General features: G+C 41.1%; 1 protein-coding gene across 3 annotated transcripts; it reads right to left on the bottom strand.

Annotated features, from left to right (window-relative positions):
- Positions 1–1,632: 1,632 nt before the first annotated feature.
- si:ch73-233f7.1 (uncharacterized protein LOC100537710 homolog) lies at positions 1,633–6,775 on the bottom strand. 3 transcript variants are annotated; one of them, XM_055159454.1, is made up of 4 exons: positions 4,253–6,775; positions 2,781–2,839; positions 2,575–2,711; positions 1,633–2,340 (listed from the first exon to the last, which is right to left on the bottom strand). In XM_055159454.1, the coding sequence occupies exons 1-4, from the start codon at positions 6,773–6,775 to the stop codon at positions 2,000–2,002; spliced, it is 3,060 nt and encodes a 1,019-aa protein (XP_055015429.1). In that variant the 3' UTR covers positions 1,633–1,999. The 3 variants fall into 3 exon arrangements, with proteins under 3 accessions (XP_055015429.1, XP_020781018.2, XP_055015430.1); XM_020925359.2 differs by having other exon boundaries at positions 1,633–2,307; positions 2,584–2,711; XM_055159455.1 differs by having other exon boundaries at positions 1,633–2,307; positions 2,593–2,711.
- Positions 6,776–21,949: the final 15,174 nt, after the last annotated feature.

Here is a 21,949-nt window from a genome sequence, read left to right as displayed (position 1 = left end):
CTGTAGCAGCTCACTGTGTCTGTTTTCTGCCTCTTGGTTTTCAGATTATTCAATGTGATGATGTCATACTCCCAAATGAGGGGCAAGAGACAGATTTCCCTATTGATTACATTGTACTTTGCTATAAAATATCCAAAATGTAAACTCACAAATGTTGAACCGGGTATTTTCAATTCTTGACTAAAGCCTAGAACTCTGTATAACTGTAACAACATAATTTTTATTTTGATATTTTTAATTTTAGCTGCCCCCCATTTGTACTAATAAATATTGTCCTATAGCGTGCTGTGATGTCATCTGAAACACAGCAATACCAGAAACCCAGACGCCATCTACTGGTGATGTTTTCATTTAAAAATGTTTATATAATATGTAACAACTAAGATTAAATGTAAAATCACTTGTTTATAATTGGATATGCTTGTGTGTTTATTGTATTCAATATAATTATAATACCATCTTGAATTATGACTGGATATTATATAAATGGCTATAATTTGTTTTATTCATTGATTTAATTTACTGATATACTTTATAAATAATAATTATAATATATAATAATGAATAATAACAGCGAATAGCAAACTAATAATAGCTTCGTTTATTTATATATAAGTTGTAATTATGCAATTATGTATTTTACATTTTTTTTAAATCTGCCCCTTCATAAAGTATACTTTGAGCCTTTCAGCACCAGCATCTTTAAAGAATAGACCGGCTGTGCCCTCTAGTGGACAATTGCAGAAAGCGCATCACTGTCACTTTCAGGACCATGACAAAGGACAGCTCCCCTGCGCTGATGACCAGTGCAGCTCAATTAAAGCTCTTGTGTGGAGTGTCAGGGAGCAGTAATATATCATTATGAATTATTGCAAATGACACATAATATAATTTGTGTTTTAGATGAGTGAACTGACTTCCCCTTTAACGTCTCAGACACTTTTGGCTTGTGTTATTTTTAGAGCAGCCCCAGTGTGTTAGTCATTACCAGGTAAGCCAATCTGACCCCTTTCAGTCATCCCATAGGATCCTCTTACTCCACAGAAGGTTATGCTGCCCCCCTCTCTGCTCTCTAAGGACGACCATTCCCTTATTAGTACAATTATTTTCTGTCATATAGCGACCCAATTACTCGACCCATTCCTGGCCATACTCTAGTTCTCACATGTTTCCTGAAATGCAGAAAGTAAAGGGCACAAAGAGAGCAGCCCGAAGCTCAATTCCAGGTGTGGCATTTGGAGCTGAGCCCCTTCCCTTGGTGGTTGTATTGCTGCCTGTAGTCTTAATTAAAGTGATATTTCGAGTGAGGTGGTTCTGTTTGTTCAGTTAATGAACCCACTATTCTCGAGGGCAAATGGAAATGCAAGCACGCCAATTAGCATATGTTAGCATTTTGCTGTGTATTCCTCATAGACAAAAAATGCTTGCTAAGTTAAAAAGGTCTTAACCTGTGAAAATATAGCAATGCAACTTTCTCTACTCAAACAAATTTTCTCATATTCAGAAAGTTAAATGATTGTGGATTGACCAGGTGTTTTTATCACAGGCAAATGACGGGGAAACAAAACAGGATATGAAAAAAATATTTTATTTAGATTATTCTATACAGTACATGTTTGAACGCCCCTCTCTTTACGCTTGCTGCACGATTGCAACTGTACCATAAACCATATTTTATGTGCCATAATTCCACAAGATGTGTTGGCAAAAAAGGAACTGACATTCAAAATATAGATTCAGAATGTGCAACACCAATGTTCTTAGTAACTTTTGGATGTGTTTGATTGTCTAAATAATAAACCGTATGTAATGTGCAATAATGATAATAATAATGATCTTACAAGAACCTGGTGACTGTTAGCACACATGGTTTCTGCTGTTTCAACTGCTGCGTCTCTAGTGCCACATGTCTTATGTTCCTGAACATTTGTGGGCTGTGTCTTTGGACACCACATTGAGTTCATCCATTAAAGTTTCAGCTTTGATTGTATCAAAGTGATCAGTCATTGTACAAGTCATTAGTGATCATGGCTGCCTCTCCCTGGGGAGACATCTGAAGACGCCTCTTTTTTCCAAAGGTAGAGAAGGAGTTGTGCACATCCAGCTCACTCCTCTGCACTGCAGGCCGCAGGGTGCAGAAGCCAGAGGGTGTCCCGGGGATGTAGACATTGTGGTGGTAGTCTGGAGGAGGGTGGGGGTGTGGGTGGGAGGGAAGAGAAGGCTGCTGCTGCTGAGGAGGTGGAGGAGTGCACCTGGGCGTCCAAGGCCTGGACTGCACACTGCTTGTCGAAGGGGACATCTTATATTCTGTTGATTGTGGAAAGAGAAGAGACGAGACAACTACTCTATTATATAATACTGATTCTGAACTTGTCATCAGTTATGTTGATGAACAAATGTACTGTTGATTTTGTTGTTGTTATATTCATATGTACTCTAATGTAGCTGCTTCCTTTGTTTTATAAATAATACATAATAATAATAAAAAAGTAAATAATAAATAATAATAATTCATCACAATTCATTTGTGCACCTATTGTAAGAATTTAATGGTGTGCAAGCAGCTCTGTTCACTATTCTTACCTTTCATGCCCTTCATATGGGTCCCCCATGTCCAGTACTGCCCTGGTGCCATTGAGGTCACATAGTTTTCTGGGTCTGTATGCATCGCTTTACGCATAAGCGTTCCATCCATGTTAATAGAGTTATAACTGCAAGATAAATGAAAGGATTAAGCAACTCAGTGTTTATAAACAGGAATTTAAGAAATTATTCTATACCTTTTAATAGATGAGTTCTGGTTCTTTGTGAGAGTCCAGTCTGTATTTGGCTGTTTAAGCTGTGAAGAGAAAGTCATATATGAAATATGCTGGAATTAAATTAACAATAATGTGTATGTTCACTCTCTTTAAACTGACAGGAACATTCATTTAACTTCAGACGCAGCTGGTTTAAAATGTAACATGGACCGAGACTGCCACCCTGTGGACATCGTGAAGACATTTCAATCAAAATATAAAAGTAGAAAGGTTTTTTTTTTTCCTCTTGAGTACATGGTTTCCATTCTTGATTAATTCACCATTTACCAAGATGGTAGTAAAATGAATGCGACGTAAGCGTATTATACAAATCAGTATTCAAAATATGCCTCTAGCCAAAGAGGAACAAAACCAATTAGAACCCCACCGGGATGAAACGAAAAATGATTTTAATCATCAAAGAAAACCGTGCCAGAGAGGAAATTAAGAAAATTACACACGTTGTTGTTTTGTTGATTTTATGCATCGTTTTACATTAATATTTGCAGGATGCTGCTCTCCTTGAACTAGATTTTTAATTAAAACTCTAGAAAGGTTTTTGAGGCTTGCGCTGTAAGCATCCCAATTCAAGTGTTCTTACTGAGATTATTCTAGAGTTGGTTATTATCAAGGGCAGAGATGGTAGCTGCGTGGAAAAAAACTGTGACCTCGAAATACCTTTTCTTGTCCGAAGTGGCACACATCGGTGTAGAAGGCTCACTATTTGGATTACACACTTTCCTTGTTCCTCACCTCGCTCGCTCTCTCTCTCTCTCTCTCTCTCTCTCTCTCTCTCTCTCTCTCTCTCTCTCTTCTCACGCTCTCTCTCTCTCTCTCTCTCTCTCTCTCTCTCTCTCTCGCTCTCTCTCTCTCTCTCTCTCTCTCTCTCTCTCTCTCTCTCTCTCTCTCTCTCTCAGCTTTGTTCGACAAATATGAAGTCACATTTCTCTCTCCCATGGCATTCAGAGGACAACACAGACCCGATCTATACGCGGGCCACGTTTCAGCCCAGCCTTGGCCACGCGCCCCCCTCCTCTACTGTCTCCCCATTTCTCCTTGCACCCTCCCCTTTTCTGTCCCCGTCTCAAAAATCCGGCCCCTTGTCATATTTCATTAATAATGGGGTGCATGCACTCTTTGAGTACAATATGGCAGCATGCGCTGTAATAGGTCGGAGGAGCCTGTGCCCTTGAGAAGAACTTAGTAAGGTTATCCAACCTAAATGTATAGTTTTGGAACCCTGGTGTGCAGTTATCCGTGTACAACAGTTCACCTTGTCACCTCACCTTGACATGTGTTTTTTTTTTTTTGTACCGATATTTCATGAGTGAGGATAGTGTCCTGAGTTTGTCAATCAAAGGATGTCATTCTAATTTCAAAGTCATGCTCTGTTATGTTATATTAATTGCAATATAGTGTAATATAACTGTTGTGTAGTGTTGTGAGCGCTTTACCTCGCTGGGAGTAGTAGCTCCATTGTTGACAGATGCACTCCGGCTATGCGCGTTCCAGGAGTTGTCCGCGCTCTTCGCCTCATTGTTCCGTGGCGTGCTGCTCGGGCTGCACGGTTTAATGAACATAAAGTCACTTTTGGCTGATTCTGGTGTTAGGCACACTTTATAACAATATGACTGCGACAGACTGCTGTTTCCATTCGCTTCCATACAGTTCGTGGGCACTTTTGCAGCAGAGGAGATCTGAAGGTTCAGATTAGATTTTTTGAACGCCTCCGGAGGAGGCTCTGGTTGAAAGCCCCCGCAGCAGCAGCACGCGAAGGGGGGTAGATTGTATCCGCTCAGGGTCTCCCTGTCCTTGTAGCACTTCACCCCTGCCAGCACGATAATAGCCACCAGAAATATTAGAGATATGGTGCTCAGTGAGACGATCAAGTAAAGAGCAACGTTTGATGGAGGCTGTGGGCTGAGTGTCAGGTCTCCAAAGTCTGACAGGGACTCTGGAACGCTGTCCACCACAGTAAGGATAATAGAAACGGTACCAGAGAGCGGCGGCTGACCGTTGTCCTTCACTAATATTACAAGCCTCTGCCTTGTTGCGTCTTTTTCCACTAACCTGCGTATAGTTCTGATCTCTCCTGTGTAAAGTGCAACACTGAACAGCCCCGGGTCTGTAGCCTGTAACAGTTGATAAGACAGCCGAGAGTTCTGCCCTGCGTCTGCATCAAGAGCGGTGATTTTGGTAACCAGATACCCGGCATCTACGGATCGTGGTACCACCTCTGTGGCCAAAGTGCCGTTTTTTGGTAACGGTGAGACGATGACAGGTGCGTTGTCATTTTGGTCCAAGACAAAGACATTAACTGTAACATTATTGGCAAGGGGAGGAAAGCCCGCGTCCTGAGCTTGCACCAGGATCTGAAAGTTTCTTAGTTGCTCATAATCAAAAGAGCGCAGTGCATAAATGTTGCCATTGTCAGAGTTGATGGAGACATAAGTGGACACAGGCATGCCCTGAATCTGACCCTCAAGTATAGAGTAGGACAGATAGGCGTTCTGGTTAGAATCGGGGTCGAACGCTGTCACAGAACAAATGGAAGCGCCAGGGGCATTATTCTCGGTCACATAAACAGTGTATGACGGCTGAGAGAACCGCGGGGGGTTGTCATTAATGTCAGACACTTGAACAAGGATGTTTTTTCTGGTGGAGAGCGACGGAGAACCGAGGTCGCGCGCAGTGAGCGTAATGTTGTATTCAGATACTGCTTCCCTGTCCAGAAACTCGCTTGTCACCAGAGTGTAATAGTTTTTAAAGGATGAGTGTAGCTGAAAGGGGACGTTGTTTGGAATCTGACAGTCAACGTTTCCGTTCTCTCCGGAGTCCCGGTCCATGACGCTGATTACGGCTATCACTGTTCCCGGTGGTGCGTCCTCTTGCACCGGGGTGGACACTGACGTGAGAATGACTTCAGGTGCGTTGTCATTCACATCCAGAATGTCAACGAGGACTTTACTGTGCACTGCTACGGCTGATTGGCCCCGGTCCTTTGCCTGAACATAAAGCTCATATACACTGGCTTTCTCGTAATCCACAACGCCTTTGACTCTGACTTCACCGGTATACGGGTCGACGCTAAACAGCTCACGCACTTTGAGTGGTGCGTGTCCGCTGAAGGCATAAGTCACCTCTCCATTGGAGCCTTCATCCAGATCTGAAGCGTTCAACTTTAAAACCAAGGTTCCTCTAGGTGCGTTTTCCACCAAACTTGCGCGGTAAACCGAGCGGTCAAACACAGGCACATTGTCGTTGGCATCTAACACAGTTATAGTTATGAGTGCAGTACCAGATCTCTCCGGGGAACCCCCGTCAAACGCCGTCAAAACCATCTCGTGCTTTTTCTGCTGCTCCCGGTCCAGAGGGGTATCCAGCACAAGCTCCGCAAACTTGCTGCCATCGTTACGCGTCTGAATGTTGAGAACGAAGTGCGCGTTGGCACTAAGCTGGTACGAGCGCAGAGAGTTGGTGCCCACGTCTTGATCTTGTGCGCTTTCTAATGGAAAGCAAGAGCCGGGGGCAGCCGATTCAGTGATGTCAAGATTAAACTCGCTCCATGGGAAGCTGGGCGAGTTGTCATTGACGTCTAATATCTCTACTTCCACTCTGTACAGTTCCAGTGGATTCTCAATAACCACTTGTAAGTGTAAGAAACAATTTGGACTGCGGTCACACAACTCTTCCCTATCTATCTTTTCGTTTACAAAAAGAATGCCATTTTCCAAGTTTACTTCCAAGTATTGCCTTTTTGCCCCCGACACTATTCTAAATCGGCGAGCTGAGAGTTTAGCCACGTCTAAACCCAAGTCTTCAGCAATATTACCCACAAAAGCTCCGTGCTCCAGCTCTTCGGGGATGGAATATCGAATCTGAGCAAGAACCAAGTCCACTACACAGCCACACAGTAGAAGACATATAACCATCCCAGTCACAGGCAGCCAGCTGCCTCTGGAAAGTCCGTGTTCCATGTCTGCGCCGTGCGTAAAATCACTTCAGGTACCAGTTTCCCCCCATCACGACACTATTATTAGTCTCGGGGAAAACTTGAGAAAATAAATATTCACAATGCTGCTCTTAGATGACTTTGCAGCATAGTTCACAAAACTGTCATCGCACAGAAGCAGGTCTAAGACTGTGCTCCATGCAGCGCTCTTGGTCTGAACAGGGTGGTCCGTGCTTTGATTTTCCACTGAGAGGGGCGCGCGGAGATGGTGAGGACCAGAGTGAGAGTGAGAGAGTGAGGGAGAAGGAGGGGTGGACGCAGTTACTCGGTGTTTCGTATTGGAGGACGCACATCCCAAGTGCGCCTCTAATGACTGTAGACGGTTAACCCTTTCCTATCGGCACGTTTGTCGCTATGATCCATTAGCATTGGATTAAATCAAGCATTGTGTGTGTGTGTGTGTGTGTGTGTGTGTGTGTGTGTGTGTGTGTGTGTGTGTGTGTGTGTGTGTGTGTGTGTGTGTGTGTGTGTGTGTGTGTGTGTGCGCGCGCGCGCGCGCGTGGCCTTCTAAAAGACAATCGAGAATAACATTTATGAAGTATCTCCACAATTGCATTACAACATTGCCAGTCCAATAAAATCCTTCTTTTTTTCTTTTTTTTAAGAAAGCAGCCATTATCCACTGAATTTGCGGGGAAATGCCTAAACAACATAAAGACTTTTACAAAAAAAATAATCTTTGAATTCAGGACAGTTTTATGAATATTGAAAACAGTATTAGCTTAGAGGTTTAAATGATTACCGTGGTGACATGGTATTATGGATGTAATTCACTAAGTGTGTCAGAACAAGCACTGTAGCAATCATCATAATAGCAACATAAAAATGCCTAAACCCTCTCTGTAATCACATATTAACACCAGGATTATTCTTCCCATAGGTGACATGGTTGCCGGTTTTGGACATGAAATGAGCCTTTCATTCAGAGGAAAACGTGGTTACGATTTTTAGATTATGGAACACACTTGCTGATCTAATCTTTTGGCTCCTAATCCTACAGGTTCACCCGCCACTGATACACAGAGAGAAAACGGAGAGTGGAGACTACAAGGATGTCTTTGTCAGGTCTACTTGGCTTGAGACACAGGATGCATCTTAATGTCAAATCCGCGGTTTGGTTTGTAAATCTCTAGTCCCATGTTATTATGCGCGTTAACTGTATATTTTCTTCATTTAGGCCGTTCGACACTGAGCAAATTGTAAGAACAATGACCTGCCTTACAAAATGTGTTAGACAGAAATGTACGCTGTTGACCTTTTATAAACTATCACTGTGAATGTGAAATTTTGACAGGGATTATAGTAAAGTTTGTATTTGCTACGCAACCAACCAGCATCATCGAAGCGCAGTGCCCTCCCTTTTCAGGAACTAACTTCAATACGAGGTTTGGATAAACACAGAACACAATCTGCTTCAGACTTAACCTCAAGCAGATGGTTAAGCTTCTCCAGAAATGATTACATTTCTGGAAAGGAAAACATCGCCAGGACCGATTCCATTGCTTTAGCCTTCTTTTTAATTAACGGAGTGGAGGATTAGTGTGTAGCTATCCGGGATCAACCGTTCTCCGACAGAGAATACAAATGTTTTGTGATAAATAATCCCAAAGCATTTCAGCCTCGCTCCCTCGGTGCCGGTTACATTACCATGCATTACACGGAGAATTAAGATGGTCTCACCCGCCCCTATCGGTTTGCTCAGCCCATTGTCCCGAAGAAAGACGCTCATTACTTTAACAGAAGCAGCGCGGCAGCCGCGTGAACGTGAGCGCTCCTCCACTGTCCAAAAGCGCACTTTATACTTGGAGAACAACTCACAGCAAAGTGGATGGGATGATGATCGGAACTATTTTAGATCCTTCTGTACCACCAAATTCCTTAACAAGGACTTTTTCTTTTTTCTTTTATTTTTATTCACAAATAGACGTATTTATGACATCCTGTATCTGTGCTTCCAGTAGCATACAACATTTTAAAAACTCATTAAGATTTTAATAACCTACAGGCTACTGCATGAGCCCACTATGCGTCAATAGACTAAAGAAATTAAGAATTCACAAGAGTAAAAACTAAAACAAATTTAAATTCATACTTTGCTGTCAAGTGAGTAATTTTCACCGTTTCTCTATTAGATTAGAGCGCCATCTGCTGATTGCGTCAGCGAAAATAGACACCATGATTACAATCACGAGTTACAAGAGGAGCAACTACAGGTACATAATACAAAATATAATTCACCAATAATACATGTATTGCTACCATTTTAAACAGTGTAGTCAGAAGTGTAAAATAAAGTTGAAAAATAAAAAAAAATTAGATTACCAACATTTTTGCCACATTGCTTCAAATGTGTTCTTAGGTAAATAACCCATACAGAGCCTAATGCAAACTGCGCCCTCTCGTGCCATCAAAACTCAAAGACTCTTTCAACCTCTTGTCTGTTTAATAACAGTAACAATATTTTATATCTTATCTGCTTTCTGCCTTTGTTAGAATAACAGTTGTGCAAAAATGAGTACAATAATAATAATAATAATAATAATAATAATAATAATAATAATAATAGGCAGAATTAGCAAATATAAAGACATTGAGACAGATCGAGAGAATGTTGGGACTAAAAACATCAACTGTCCCAGTGATTGTGGAGCTCTTGGATCCATTAAAAAGAGAATGGACAAGTACATTAAGCAATTTACCAAACAACAACTCTGTACATGAACTCCAAAAGACAATCCTCCTGGGCACATCAGCCAAATGCTGAGCAATAAGATGACTAGTGCACATAAAAAATAAATAATAATAATAATAATAATAAAATTAATGTACATTTCATATGGTCTACTTTCAATTAAACAAAAACATGTGTTTACATTTGTGAACCGCTAGGGGGCGGTGTTTATTAATAAATCGGAAGAAAAGCCCAGTTAAAGGAGCGTTTACAGGTGTACTGTATTCTCCACGTGCGTTTGGTTTGTGGTTAAATCCATAATAACAGTCTATATCGATTTTCTTTAAAAAACTGTATCGATTCAATCCGAAGTGCCTGTTTTAGCTACAAGATCAATACTTTGAAGTCAGAATAAAAGCAAAATGGCTTCACAAATCCACATGTTAAATGTGTGAAGGAGAATGAAACGGAGACGTAGACTATATGGCAAAGCAGTAGAAGGTGATAGAGGACTCGCTGAGTGATAGGAAAATGAAGAGAAGGTATAAGACGAGGGAGGAAAAACGAGTTTGCTCCACATGCTCCTCAGCTGTGTAAACTGAAGGTTCGCGCTGCTTCTCGGATTCCCCCAAAGAAGGCGATATTTATAGGAGACTGGCAGTGGCGGTGAATGCACCTTTACTCTGTCCCCACCCATTAATATTATTATTACTTTTTATCCGCAAAGATGGAAAATGTCAGCAACCTGAGAGGCCTGCGGAGACAGAGCGAGCATGTTCCGAGTCTGCCACTTCTGAGAAACTGTCTGCTGGTGAGACATAGGCTATAGCATTTATAGAAAGAGAGACCAAATTACAAAAAGAACTGAAAATGGGGAGGTTTATATTAAGGGGTGTAACCTGATCTACTAAACTTATTACAGCTGTCATAGAGTGAGAGGAAAGAGTGGAGGAAAAGAGAAAGACGATGTCGAGAGGTGGAGTGGGGCAGACATGAGCACATATTCCAGTTTTAGATTATAAAAAAAATCCCGCAAATTGCAGGCGTGTTCAGACTACAGACTACTACAGGGCAACGCGCACCTGGTAACAGATGCAGCAGACATGCAGAAACACTAACAAACTGTGATAGACATAACAGACGTACGCGCATGCGCGTAGACGGATGAGCGCTGAGGAAATTCCAGCGAGAACAGGTGGGAGTGACGATAGCATCTATCAGGATGACTTTGATCTCACGTCAGTCACCGCAGCTCAGGCCCCTCTCCTCAACCACACAGACACTGTGCTGTGTTTGTCAAAAAGGCATAACAGGTTAAAATACAGTAATGATTTCTTAGTGTCCTATTACTTTGTGCATAGACTACAAAGTGAGGCATCTGTTAGACGGTCCTAAATCACTTACATACTGCATAGATTATTTTATTTTGTTGGAGCATTAGAATATCTTGATTTGTCTTTTACAATGCAAAGTAATTCTTGTGTTTGAGATCTGGGGGGGGGGTTAAAACATGGGGAAGAGTCTAAAGAGGCTAAATACACAAAGCAAAGCTCAGTGCACGTTTGTACATGTATCTAAGTGTCCTCAAGCCGACCTAAACCTCAGGCCATATTAAGCAGAATAATACAATATCCCACACAGGGGAAGGCTACACACATGTGTACAGTGGTAGGCACAGCTGTGAATATAGAGTATAATGAGGACACAATTATCACTTTGTATTTTAGCAAGGCCAGGAAATGAATGTAAAGTCAATTTAATTTACCCCAAACAGAGAAGAGCTCTGTGTGCCAAGTCTGAGATGAGAGTGGAGAATCCCTGCCTCAGGCCCAAAATAGTTGATTGACAATCCACATAAACATGAATGTGCATGTTATCTCTTACTAAGCCCTTGTGATCAGACCACCACAGCGCCGCTGTTCCTGTCAGAGACTCAGAGGTACCAGGTATCTCTGACTGCACCATTGACAAAGTGATTATATAGTTAAATGAGTACAGAATGCAATTAATGAATTCACTTACCATTCACAGTGACAGTGTAAAACATTGTAGCTTCATCTTCATAAACATGTCCACAAGATTGCATCTCATGAAACACTGGTTTCAGTATGACCAGAGGAAGTGCTCCAAATAAGGACCAATTGGGATTATCAGAGGACATGCAAAAAAATAAATGGAACATGCAAATGAGGCCCTGGATTTGACAGAAGCTAGAATTCCTCTCCAAATACTTGAGTTTTCCTTGTGCTCACTGTACAGTCTCTCACTCTTTCCTTTTTCACATTCCAGTCTGTTTTGCATATCTCTATCCCCCACTCCCAATCACACACTTTACCTCACCATGTTTATAAAACATCTCCCTCTTATTCTGTCCAGTGCTTCTTGTGCTACCTGACATGATGGCTTCATGCCCAATGAGTCACACCTCTGCTAAAATCATCAGAGATGAAGGGGGAGGAGAACCAGAGAAAGAAGTCGTCAGGGAGAGAGAAAACTCACAAGTATGACAGAGAAAAATATAGAAAATAAAAGTGGGAGGAGAGAGAGTTAGGAGAACGAGGGAGCCTTAGGGAGTGAAAAGAGCATAGAGTGCATTTCACTTCTTGACTCCAATAGTCAGTGTGTGCTTGTCAGTAACAGTTAGCCTGTGGACAACAACACTTTCCACAAAGTTTAGTGCAATAGCACACATGCACAAAAACATGTAGAAAAAGTGACATGGTGCATGCACCCACCTGTACACATCTATACGTCCAGCAATCAGACATGCAAACAAACCAGTGTGCAGCCCTGCCTCCTCATCAGCCTCCCCCACCTCTTCCCGTTACCATTGGATACCACACAAACACTCCCTGTTGGGCAACACTGGGAGTCAGGAGAGGACGTGCATGGGTCACATATCTCTCGCACACCAATTGGAAAGTTGTATTTGGTGCTTTTTGTGCACAGGTCCATTTTGAAACTTATGTCAAATGTACATATGAATGTTCAAAGATAAAACCAAATGCTTAAGAAATAGGGCACTCATTATTTATGTTTCTCTGCAAAAAGTCAGCAAGAAACTGTTGGACGCTGCTCCGTGCTACATTGCCATGCATAATTTATCTCATGTTTTGAGCTTTTGTGACTTAATCAAAGAAGATCCAAAAAAGATAAATGGCTATGAGAACAGCAAATCAATTCAGCCATTAATCCATGGGGATTCTGTGGTCTAAACGTTGAGGTTAGCTTATCACTACACAGACAGATGGAAGGTGCTTGTGTTTTATCTTGGATTTTGCACTCTGATTCCATATTACCTCTACAAATGGCACAATCTTCCTCCTTTGATAGGGTCAATCCTGAGTGAAGCCCCAGGCTTAGGAAGCGGAACAGGCCTGGACCCATAGTGCTCATGTTTCCAAAGCCATACCAGCCATAGAGCTCCCTATGCCCTTTGAACAACTCTCACCAGACAAAACCTTGGAAGCAGGCCACTGAAAAGCACACTCCTAAACTATTTCATAAGCCTTTTTTTCTTTTACAAGAGTGGGATGCACTGAACAACAATTACGGTAAAATGTGACTAATATGTCACAGGCGCTCTGTTGTTTTTTTCTGACCTACTCTTTCTTTTTCCATCCTTCCTTGTCTTTGCTTTTGAGCCTTCTCCCCTTTTACTTCAAACCCTTGTAATTACAAACAAAAGCACTGACTCGTCTCTAGCTGAAACAATGATAATGATGGAGAGTAGTGAAGAGCGTGTGTCTTCTACAAAGACACTGATGCTGATGTGTGCAGAGAAATGTGTGGCAGACAGGGGATTAACACAATCTGGGCATGAAGCCGCTGCCTCCAGTGTGTTTGTGAGTGCATGTGTTCACTCAGAGCTTGGCATTTCAATGAAGCTACATGCACTTAAGTAATGGAAGTATAACACACATGCAGACATACAGAAACTCAAAATTAGGACCAGGTTGCATCTATAATCACCTCATGAGAACGATTATAAGCATTTGGAGAAGAGATAGAATGACTTGTTGGCAGATTTAATAGTCTGATAGTTGTACTTCCCCAGCATAATTTGGAATATTCTGCAGAAAAGTACTACAGTGATGCATGGATGTGCGTGATCATCACTTGGGAATTGGACAAGCTCATTGGCCGTGGTCCTCTAATGAAATGGCACACTGGACCAAAGACGGATTCCTCTTTAAATGACCAGGAAAATATGAAGTCAAATTTTGTTTTCTCTTCCTCATTCATGAGAACTGTGAATAATTACTTTAACATGGCATTTGCATGATGAATTGCTAATTTGATGTCAGCCATAATCTAAATGCAACAATTTGTTCTGCACTTGTAAACTCCACCCACAAACTGAATTGATAGAAAGCACTAAAAACTCATTTTGATATAGGTCACACTAAAATGCACAAAACCTTTTAATGATTATTGCTGGTAAATGAAGACTGGAATCCTTTGGGTATACAGTCTAGTCCCCAAATGGTCCCCCACGTCTCAGGCCAAACTCTGAAAGAGCTCTGCAATCACATTTGTTTATTTTAATGGCACATTGGAAGTGAATAAGCCCAATGCTCATCTAGCATTTAGAACAAAATCAAACTTCTCTCAGCTCAGATTAAAAACATTCAGTCATTGATTTTGTGGAAGTCTGTGGGGTTTTCAGTCCTAAATTATTAACTATTATTTCAGAGATAAGACCAGCATCCAGACTAAATGTTTTTGACAAGTACAGGAAACACAAGTAGCCAGATGCTTATTGCTTTACTTTGTCCATTACAAGGTCATTTTGGTTTGATCCTCCACTTTACTGCTATTGTGCTCTTGTGCAGGGCAGTTTGATATAGATGTGTGCGACTGTATTTTATAGTCCTAATCTGTTACATTTTATATCATGATCATTATAGACTAAATATGAAGTTACCAGTTACCAGTTATTAACATGTACTTATATCTAGAAGGCTTATTTTCAATCTCTCATTTTCTTGAATTATGTATGTTACTGAGCATTGATTGGTCTTTGTTTTTGTCATGAACATGTTCCCATAATCCTTTGCATTTCTTGGGAGACGTCTGGCCCTGTGTTGCCATATGTATCTAGGCTGCATGTATGTATGTATGCTGGTTGCGAGGTAGAGCAATAGTGTTGTGCCTGGTTGTGTTTGGAGCAGAACCAGGCCAGAGGAGCTCAAAGAACTGAATGTCATCATCAGAGCTGTCGAGGAGCCAAGTAGTAATCACACCCAGATCACCTACGCGCTCACGCCAACTTACAACACTAGTCACTCCAGCGCACTGTGCAACTCTGGGACCAGACCGAAAAAAAGCAGGAGACTGATTGAGAGCGAGAGAGAAAATGAAAGACAAGCCGTATACGTGTGCGAACCAAGTATGCATCCTGTGTGACTGCAGAGAATGTGGTCAGTGTTAGCAATGAGTGCAAGCTACAAATATGCTAGCTGGAGATCAGGGTGTCTTTTTTACAAATTCTATGTCAGTCTACATCCCACCCCTCTATTTTCCATTTTACATGCTGCACCAGATGTGAAAGCACAGAAATACTCAAAGGGGCTTATTTCAACACATTCAAAAATGTTGTCTTTTATCCCAAGATTAGGGGTGGGCAATATGGCAAAAAAAAAAAAAATGTATTTTGGAGCCAGGTCATGATCACAATTTTATCATGATCGTATTGAGTTTGTTTTTTTCTGTTGTATTCATCTGAAAGTTCACACTTCACTGTGATTGGTTAAATCCACCTTTCACTCAGAGCCTTTTAGAGAGTTGCTAATTGGAGAAGCGGGTGAGAAAAGTGTTGAGCACAGAACTACACAGAAAAACATACCCCTATGTGTGGACACATGAACATTTATTTTTAAGGACTAAGTTTGAACACAGAAATGTGGACATACACTCAACCAGTTTTGACTCTTAAATGAGTTCATTGAGTGATGTTCAAAATATAATAAATTTTCTGAAATCAAAGGAATGCTTTAGCAGACTTGATCATGTAATTAGGCTTCAGAAATCATGGCATTGCTAAAAATCACAGCTTTTACTGTGCCTGCGGTGTACTCTATCTTTCACTTATTTGAGTTAAATAAATGCTTAGGTGGTGCAACAAAGTAGTTTAAATGCTAGTTCACACTTATAAAATGTATGCAAAAACATATATTTAAGGGTCAAGTTATACATGATGTGGCCAGTCCAAATATAAGTATAAAAACCTCTTGCAGTTGATACGACTGCCAATAACACTTTCCTAAAGGTGTTCCTCTCAGAAATAAAAGAATGATTCAAACTTGTTTATACCCCAGTCCATAGACTGTATTAATACCTTGGACTGACAGGGCTGATGTATGAAACCAGAGTGACTGCATATTGTCCAGTTCTACATGTTTTTCTTTTATCTTTTGTTACATCATGTCATCTCTGTAAAGTCTGTATGTTAATGCTACAGACCCTTGCTCCAAGCCAGGAAACAAGGAAATGAAATAAACTAAAACCTAAACCTAAACCTATTCATAATAATGAAATTGTAATTGTATTATTTTATTTGGACATAATCATCAATAAGTGATAACTGACCAAAACAAGATGTACTCCCACGTGTGTCTGCAACCCACAGTCTCCTACATAGACTGTCCTGGAGCACAGCCTGCTGTTCACCTCTGTATAAACGTGCACGGCTCTGGGGTACACAGCCCTGGGGTACACACGGCTCACTGATGAAGTGGAGACAAGCTGATAGCAGTTTAGCATCACAGCAGAGTTAACACACTGTCAAATGCCATGCAATGAGCACCCGGCCGCAGGGACAGACCTGTATATGTCTAACAAACCTGAGTGTGAAAGGAGTGTGTTTGTGTGTATGTGTGAGGGCTACCCTGCTCAGGGCATTGACTGAATTGTTTCCACATGTGTCTTAACGTAGAGTTCTGGGCGGGTTTGGAGGACAAGGGAGGAGAAGTGGGGTGCAGGGGGACTGCTGTAGCTGGTAAGGGGGGGTCAGGTTTCATTGCATTGTGCAGCACATCTGGGTTGCTGGAATTAGGGTTCCCACGACTGAAAACACACAGGACACACACCTTAACTATAGAGTAGGTACCCAGAAGGTCTTTTGACAGGCCCACAGCTGCTTACATGACTCCCTGTTTATGTAACAAGAGTGCTGCTGACTTTATTTCTTGGTAACCTTTCGAATCTTTTACAACATCTTCAAACACCACTACTTCCCTGGCACATCTCTCCCAGGCGTTTTACTGCTACTACACATGGAAGGAAAAAGTGAATGCATTCTCACTAATCATTCTCCTACTCCTCCAGTAGAGAGAGAGAAAGAGAGAGGGGGAGAGAGAGAAATAAAAAGGAGTAGTGGACAAGGGACAGACAAGTGCAGCCCTTGGGAAGGCAGTTTAGCAGGTGAAGAGGGCCGAGGAGACAGGACAATGTAGGTGTCAAGAGTGCAAACGTGAGAATCGAGACAGACTGACAGAGGGATAAAAGCTGGTTAGGGGTGAATGTAAAGAGAGGAGATGGGCTAAAAGGGGCCATGCCAGTTCCATAAATGTTTAATTACCAGCAGGTTTATTCATGTTAAACAGAGAGCGCCAAAGAAAGACAGAGCTCAAAGAGTACAAAATCTGTCTAGAGCCCCCAAATCTAATTTACACAACAAACACGGAAAGGAGAAAAGAGAGCAGGGAAAAAGAAATGGGGAGGGAGAAAATGCTAATTGGCTACAGTTGGGCATGTCTGGCCCGAGATGAAAGAACAGGAGGACATAGGACGACGGGCAAAAGAATGAGAATGTAAAAGCTTTGATGGGAACCAACATGGGTAATGTGTCATGTTAGGAACTCAGCATGGAACCGCTATTAGGTCTGTTGTTGAGTTTTCACCTGAGGGCTGTCTCTGCAAAACAACAAGAACGAAGAGCAAAACTGTAACAGATAGCCACTTCTTTCAGTAAAAAGTGTGTGGCAAGAAGAACAGTACGTATGGTATGGTATTGCAATGGAATATTGTTTGACATGAGAGGTTACCCAAAAACAAGTTACAGAGTAAAGTAACACAGTATGCTAAATTGGACTATATGTTTTCACTAATTAGCTCTGTGATTGAACAACAAGCCATACAGCTGCACTGAAATACACTGCCAAATAACATCTTATAAATTGAAATGTATGATACAACATTTCCAACCAGGCATCAAGGGAAATCCTGGACTCTAAAGCCAGGGGTGGGAAGAGGGAGCGCTTACAAGTCGTATTTCTTTTCAAGTCTGCAGGTTGGTGCCATTAACTGTTGGACAAAGGCAATGTCAAAAATATGAGAACCACATCTCCTGAAAACAGTATTAGGGTTAAGGTATCCTTTATTGTTCCTCATTTTTGTTGTGTTTGAGTTTTAACAGTACAATATTAAATCAAACAAACACTGACTAAAACATTGACTTTCAAGTTTAGGTACACTAATAATGAGTAATTTATCTGGTGCAGGGACAACCACCTGCTTATCTCCACAGGGGTGTTACTGCTTTGCCTGGTATTTTCTACATGGCATTTCCATGAAGATATGCTGGTGATGCCAAAAGGCCAATTATAGGTCAGATCTGTGAAGAGGCGAGCTAGCTCACAGTAACAATGTATATTTTCCTATGTATTTTTTGAGCAAAAAATATATATGTAAATGAATTAAATGCAAGATGGTAATGTCATACTGTGGAACATTTCTCACCAAGCAATAACATGGGGACAAACAGTAGGCAGACCCCTCCTCAACAAAAGTTACTTAGCGCCCCTTTAAATGTAGAAAATACCGCCCATTGTAAAGGGTTTTGAAAGCTTGAAACTATGGGCTGAAACGTGCACTTGAATAAATGCCTGTATTCCACAAGTGCTTTTGGACTTTCCCAGCTGTGCAGATTTGGCTCTGGCTTTTGCACTGGTCCAGGGACACTCAAACTGTCTTGGCTGGAGAGGCCTTTCTGAATGACTCCTAACCTCGATGGCTGCACAAAAGGCTTAACATTCTATGGTCTCTGGTGCAAGTCTTACAGACCCCCCAGGCCAATACATTTGGTCTCACTCTGTAAATTTCTCCCATTTTGTCTCGCCTCATCTCCAGTTCATCACATTTTAGGCTCCTCCTCCAAGCCTCCCCTGTGTTTTCACTTAAAATGATTCCAGCATTACCCCAAATCCCCCCACATGCCTTGTGTCGAGAGCAGAGCCTAAATGTCACTATTAAAACATGATACCGACTTCATAGGATTGTATTGTCTAAGCAAGGGTCAACATGGGCCCATTCTTGGTTTGTGAAATGGTGTGAACCACATTTAGGAGCATAGTGCTGAAAACTGCAGTAATTCAGACTTGTGTCTTCAGGCTGATACAGCATCTGTGCCTTGTTCCTCAAATAACTGCAAAACTACATAGCTACAATATGTTTGATATTACAGTTATGCAAGGAACAATTGTAACGCTTCATACAAACTACACCTTAGTACTGCACCTTAATTAGCTTTAATAAAGCATGAATAAAGACTTATTTAATAAGGAAAAAAATGTTAACTGAGAATGATTCAGGCTTATTAACTACATAATAAAGAACTTCTAACCATGTATTATGTTACTAAGACTGAATCATTCTTAAAACTGTTCCTTCAATTAAGTCTCTCTTCAGGTTTTGATAAGGCTAATTCAAGTACCGTTTTTTAATCTTTGAAGCACTTGTAAGCTGACCAATTGCTTGTTTGAGTTATTACAGTGTTACTGAAATGAACACTAAATATTTTGTATGACGAAAATTACTTTCAAAGATAGATAAACTGATGAACAGTGTACAAAATATTTCAACCTAAAGGTCTGGACCGGGGCCAGAGGCACAAAAAGCAGGTCAGTGCTGTTCAGTCTGCTCCCTGTGTGTTTAGTCCGTCTCCAATTTACAAACATTTAAGGTCCGGCTGCTGTTCGTTTTTCATTTAGTCGCTGCCCAAGGCTATGTCCCAGATCGGAGACTGCTGCACATCGCTCCTCTGGTCTGAGCAGCAGCCGAGCGCTCCCCTCCTCATCGTCTGGTCTGAGGAGATGAGGACCTGCCTGTGACCCCAGTGCCTGCAGCACACAGCCACGCACATTCTTGGATGTGTCTATGTGCACACTCGCACACACACTCGCCTGCATACTTCTGCTTAATACACTCTGGTGAGACAGATAGGCAGACAGAACACACACAGGCAGACAACATGCGGAACAAGAGTCTAATGCCACTAATGCACTGAGATCAGACAGACAGGTATGATACTGCCCCCCCAACACAGACACAGCAGCGCTCTCCACAATCTCACATTTGACTAAAGGAGACAGTCACCACCGACCACACCAGCACAAAGAATGCACATTCCAATCAGTACTAAAACTGTAAAACTGTAAAACTAAAACTGGAATCTCATTTGAGCAGGTGTCAATACTGGAAAAACATATTGAATTAGGACAAACCTGGTTCTTTTTTCAAAACTTCATTTTTACGTCTGTCTACGTTTAAAAAGTGAATCCAGAGTTTTTTACTCTAAATAACACTAACATTAACACTTTCATATCTTTAATCTGCAAATGTTTCACTGTGTCATGTTTCAATTCACTGTTTCATATTCATACTCATATATTCATATGATTGATGTGTGAGTGTTTGCATTCTGCTTGTGCTGTTTTATGGTGCCTCTTGGCCAGGTCGTCATTGCAAATGAGAAGGTGATAATCTGGTAAAATATTGAATAATTAATAATAAATAAATAAATTTTGTTATAGTTTTATTATTGTATGCCATCCTCAGTTCAGTTCATCTGCCTGTTCATCATATAACCACATTTGAATATATTCCAATATTCCATTATAAATACTTGCATCCAAAATAAAAATAAAAAAATCTATTAAATGTATTTTTATGTAGACCAAAATCACAACAGCCATTGAACAAAATATTAAAAACAGTCTAGCAGTTATTGGTCAATAACAGGAATGCAGACTGACCAAAGAAATGGCATGGTACTTTTCAATTTTGAAAAAATAAAATAGAAATAAGTAAAGCATGCATATTCTTAACTTTGATTTAGAGTCAGTGGATAAAAATATGCAGCAGATTTTTGAGTCTTGGGGAGCAATTAATTTACATGTGCAAAAATACACAAACATACATACATACATCTCAAATTTGCTTCCGATATTAAGCAAAAGCTTGATACTCAATACTAATTTGGAATATATAAACTATGAAGAAAGGGTCTAGATTTATTCTGATAGTTACTAGTTTTATTATTGATTACAATTGTTGTGCTTGGTTCAGTTGCTATGGTCAGTGGAGGTGACTGTCTTGTAAATACTATCGATATAAATATTTTCCAAAGCCTAACATATAACCACCTGCACAAGAAATACAAGTGCATACTGACACACACCTGTGGTTTTAGGCTCAAACTCAGACTCCTTTAGTCTTGAGGCTGTCTGTCCCACTTAGAGAGAAGGGGTTGTGACAGACAGAAACACACACATAAACAGAGCGATGAGTACGCTGCTGCACAGACCTGACTAAGCTAAATTTGCCCCTGCTCCTTTTCCCATTTTCCATGTGCCTCAGCGCAGAGGAACCTGTGTGGGGAAAACTAATGCCCACCATACACACTCCACATTCGCACATATTCACTGCTAATCTGCTCCTTCAATCTCTCAAGTTTCTCCTTCTGTTTTCTTTCCATGCGGCTGTATAGTAACCAGACTTGTCTTCTTTTTTAAAATTCCCCTCAACTCCAAACCTATCTTCTGTCGATACCATTTATTCTCCATCTCTCCCTTCTCCATCCTTTTGTTATTTTATCGTGTGGTGAGGTTGACCAGCAGCCAGGGAGAGACAAGTGCACAAGTGCCGGCCAAACTTGACTGCTTCTCTGCCCAAATTACATGGGACAGTCCCAATTACCCTGTGGCAAACCGAAGCATTTCCTAGGTTAGCGGTGATGACACGTGCCCCCCCCTTTACTGTGGTTACTGGGGGTGTTGTTAGACGCTTGTTTAACTGCAACCCCAAGAACGTGCCTGCTGGCCACATCCACACCAAAAGAAGTCGAGCTGCAACTTCAGCTTCAGCTTCAGAGGTTCAGTGACAATAGAGGAGATCACAGGAAAAGAGTCCAAGAGACAAGATTTTAAATAAAAAAAAAAAAAACAGTACAAAAAGGTGTTGCTGTCTTTGTTGTTTTGCTCTTTTTCGTAGAAAATTTTAATAATCTTGATTTGAAATCCTGATTCCTTGTTTTGGTAAACTACTAAATCTGTAAACTATTTCAAATGAAGTAAAGTTATTATAATAGTGGTAATGAAAAAAAAAATGTTTTTAATACACAACAATGTGTTTCTTTGAATTCTACTGAAAAGGTTCCCATACGGGGAAAGCTAAAAGAAGATGGAT

This window comes from Boleophthalmus pectinirostris, unplaced genomic scaffold (genome assembly GCF_026225935.1).
Source record: "Boleophthalmus pectinirostris isolate CB_2022bp ecotype Guang Dong unplaced genomic scaffold, ASM2622593v1 HiC_scaffold_23, whole genome shotgun sequence".
NCBI lineage: Eukaryota > Metazoa > Chordata > Actinopteri > Gobiiformes > Gobiidae > Boleophthalmus > Boleophthalmus pectinirostris.
The sequence above is the reverse complement of the archived record's forward strand: the minus strand, read 5'-3'. Positions and strand labels throughout refer to the sequence as shown.

Coding starts and splice junctions, on each gene's coding strand:
- si:ch73-233f7.1 (XM_055159454.1), bottom strand. CDS start 6,775: ATGGAACACGGACTTTCCAGAGGCAGCTGGCTGCCTGTGACTGGGATG. Junction 2,840..4,252: donor GAGCTACTACTCCCAGCGAG/GTAAAGCGCTCA, acceptor TTCTCTTCACAG/CTTAAACAGCCAAATACAGA. Junction 2,341..2,574: donor GGGCATGAAAGGTAAGAATA/GTGAACAGAGCT, acceptor ATAATAGAGTAG/TTGTCTCGTCTCTTCTCTTT.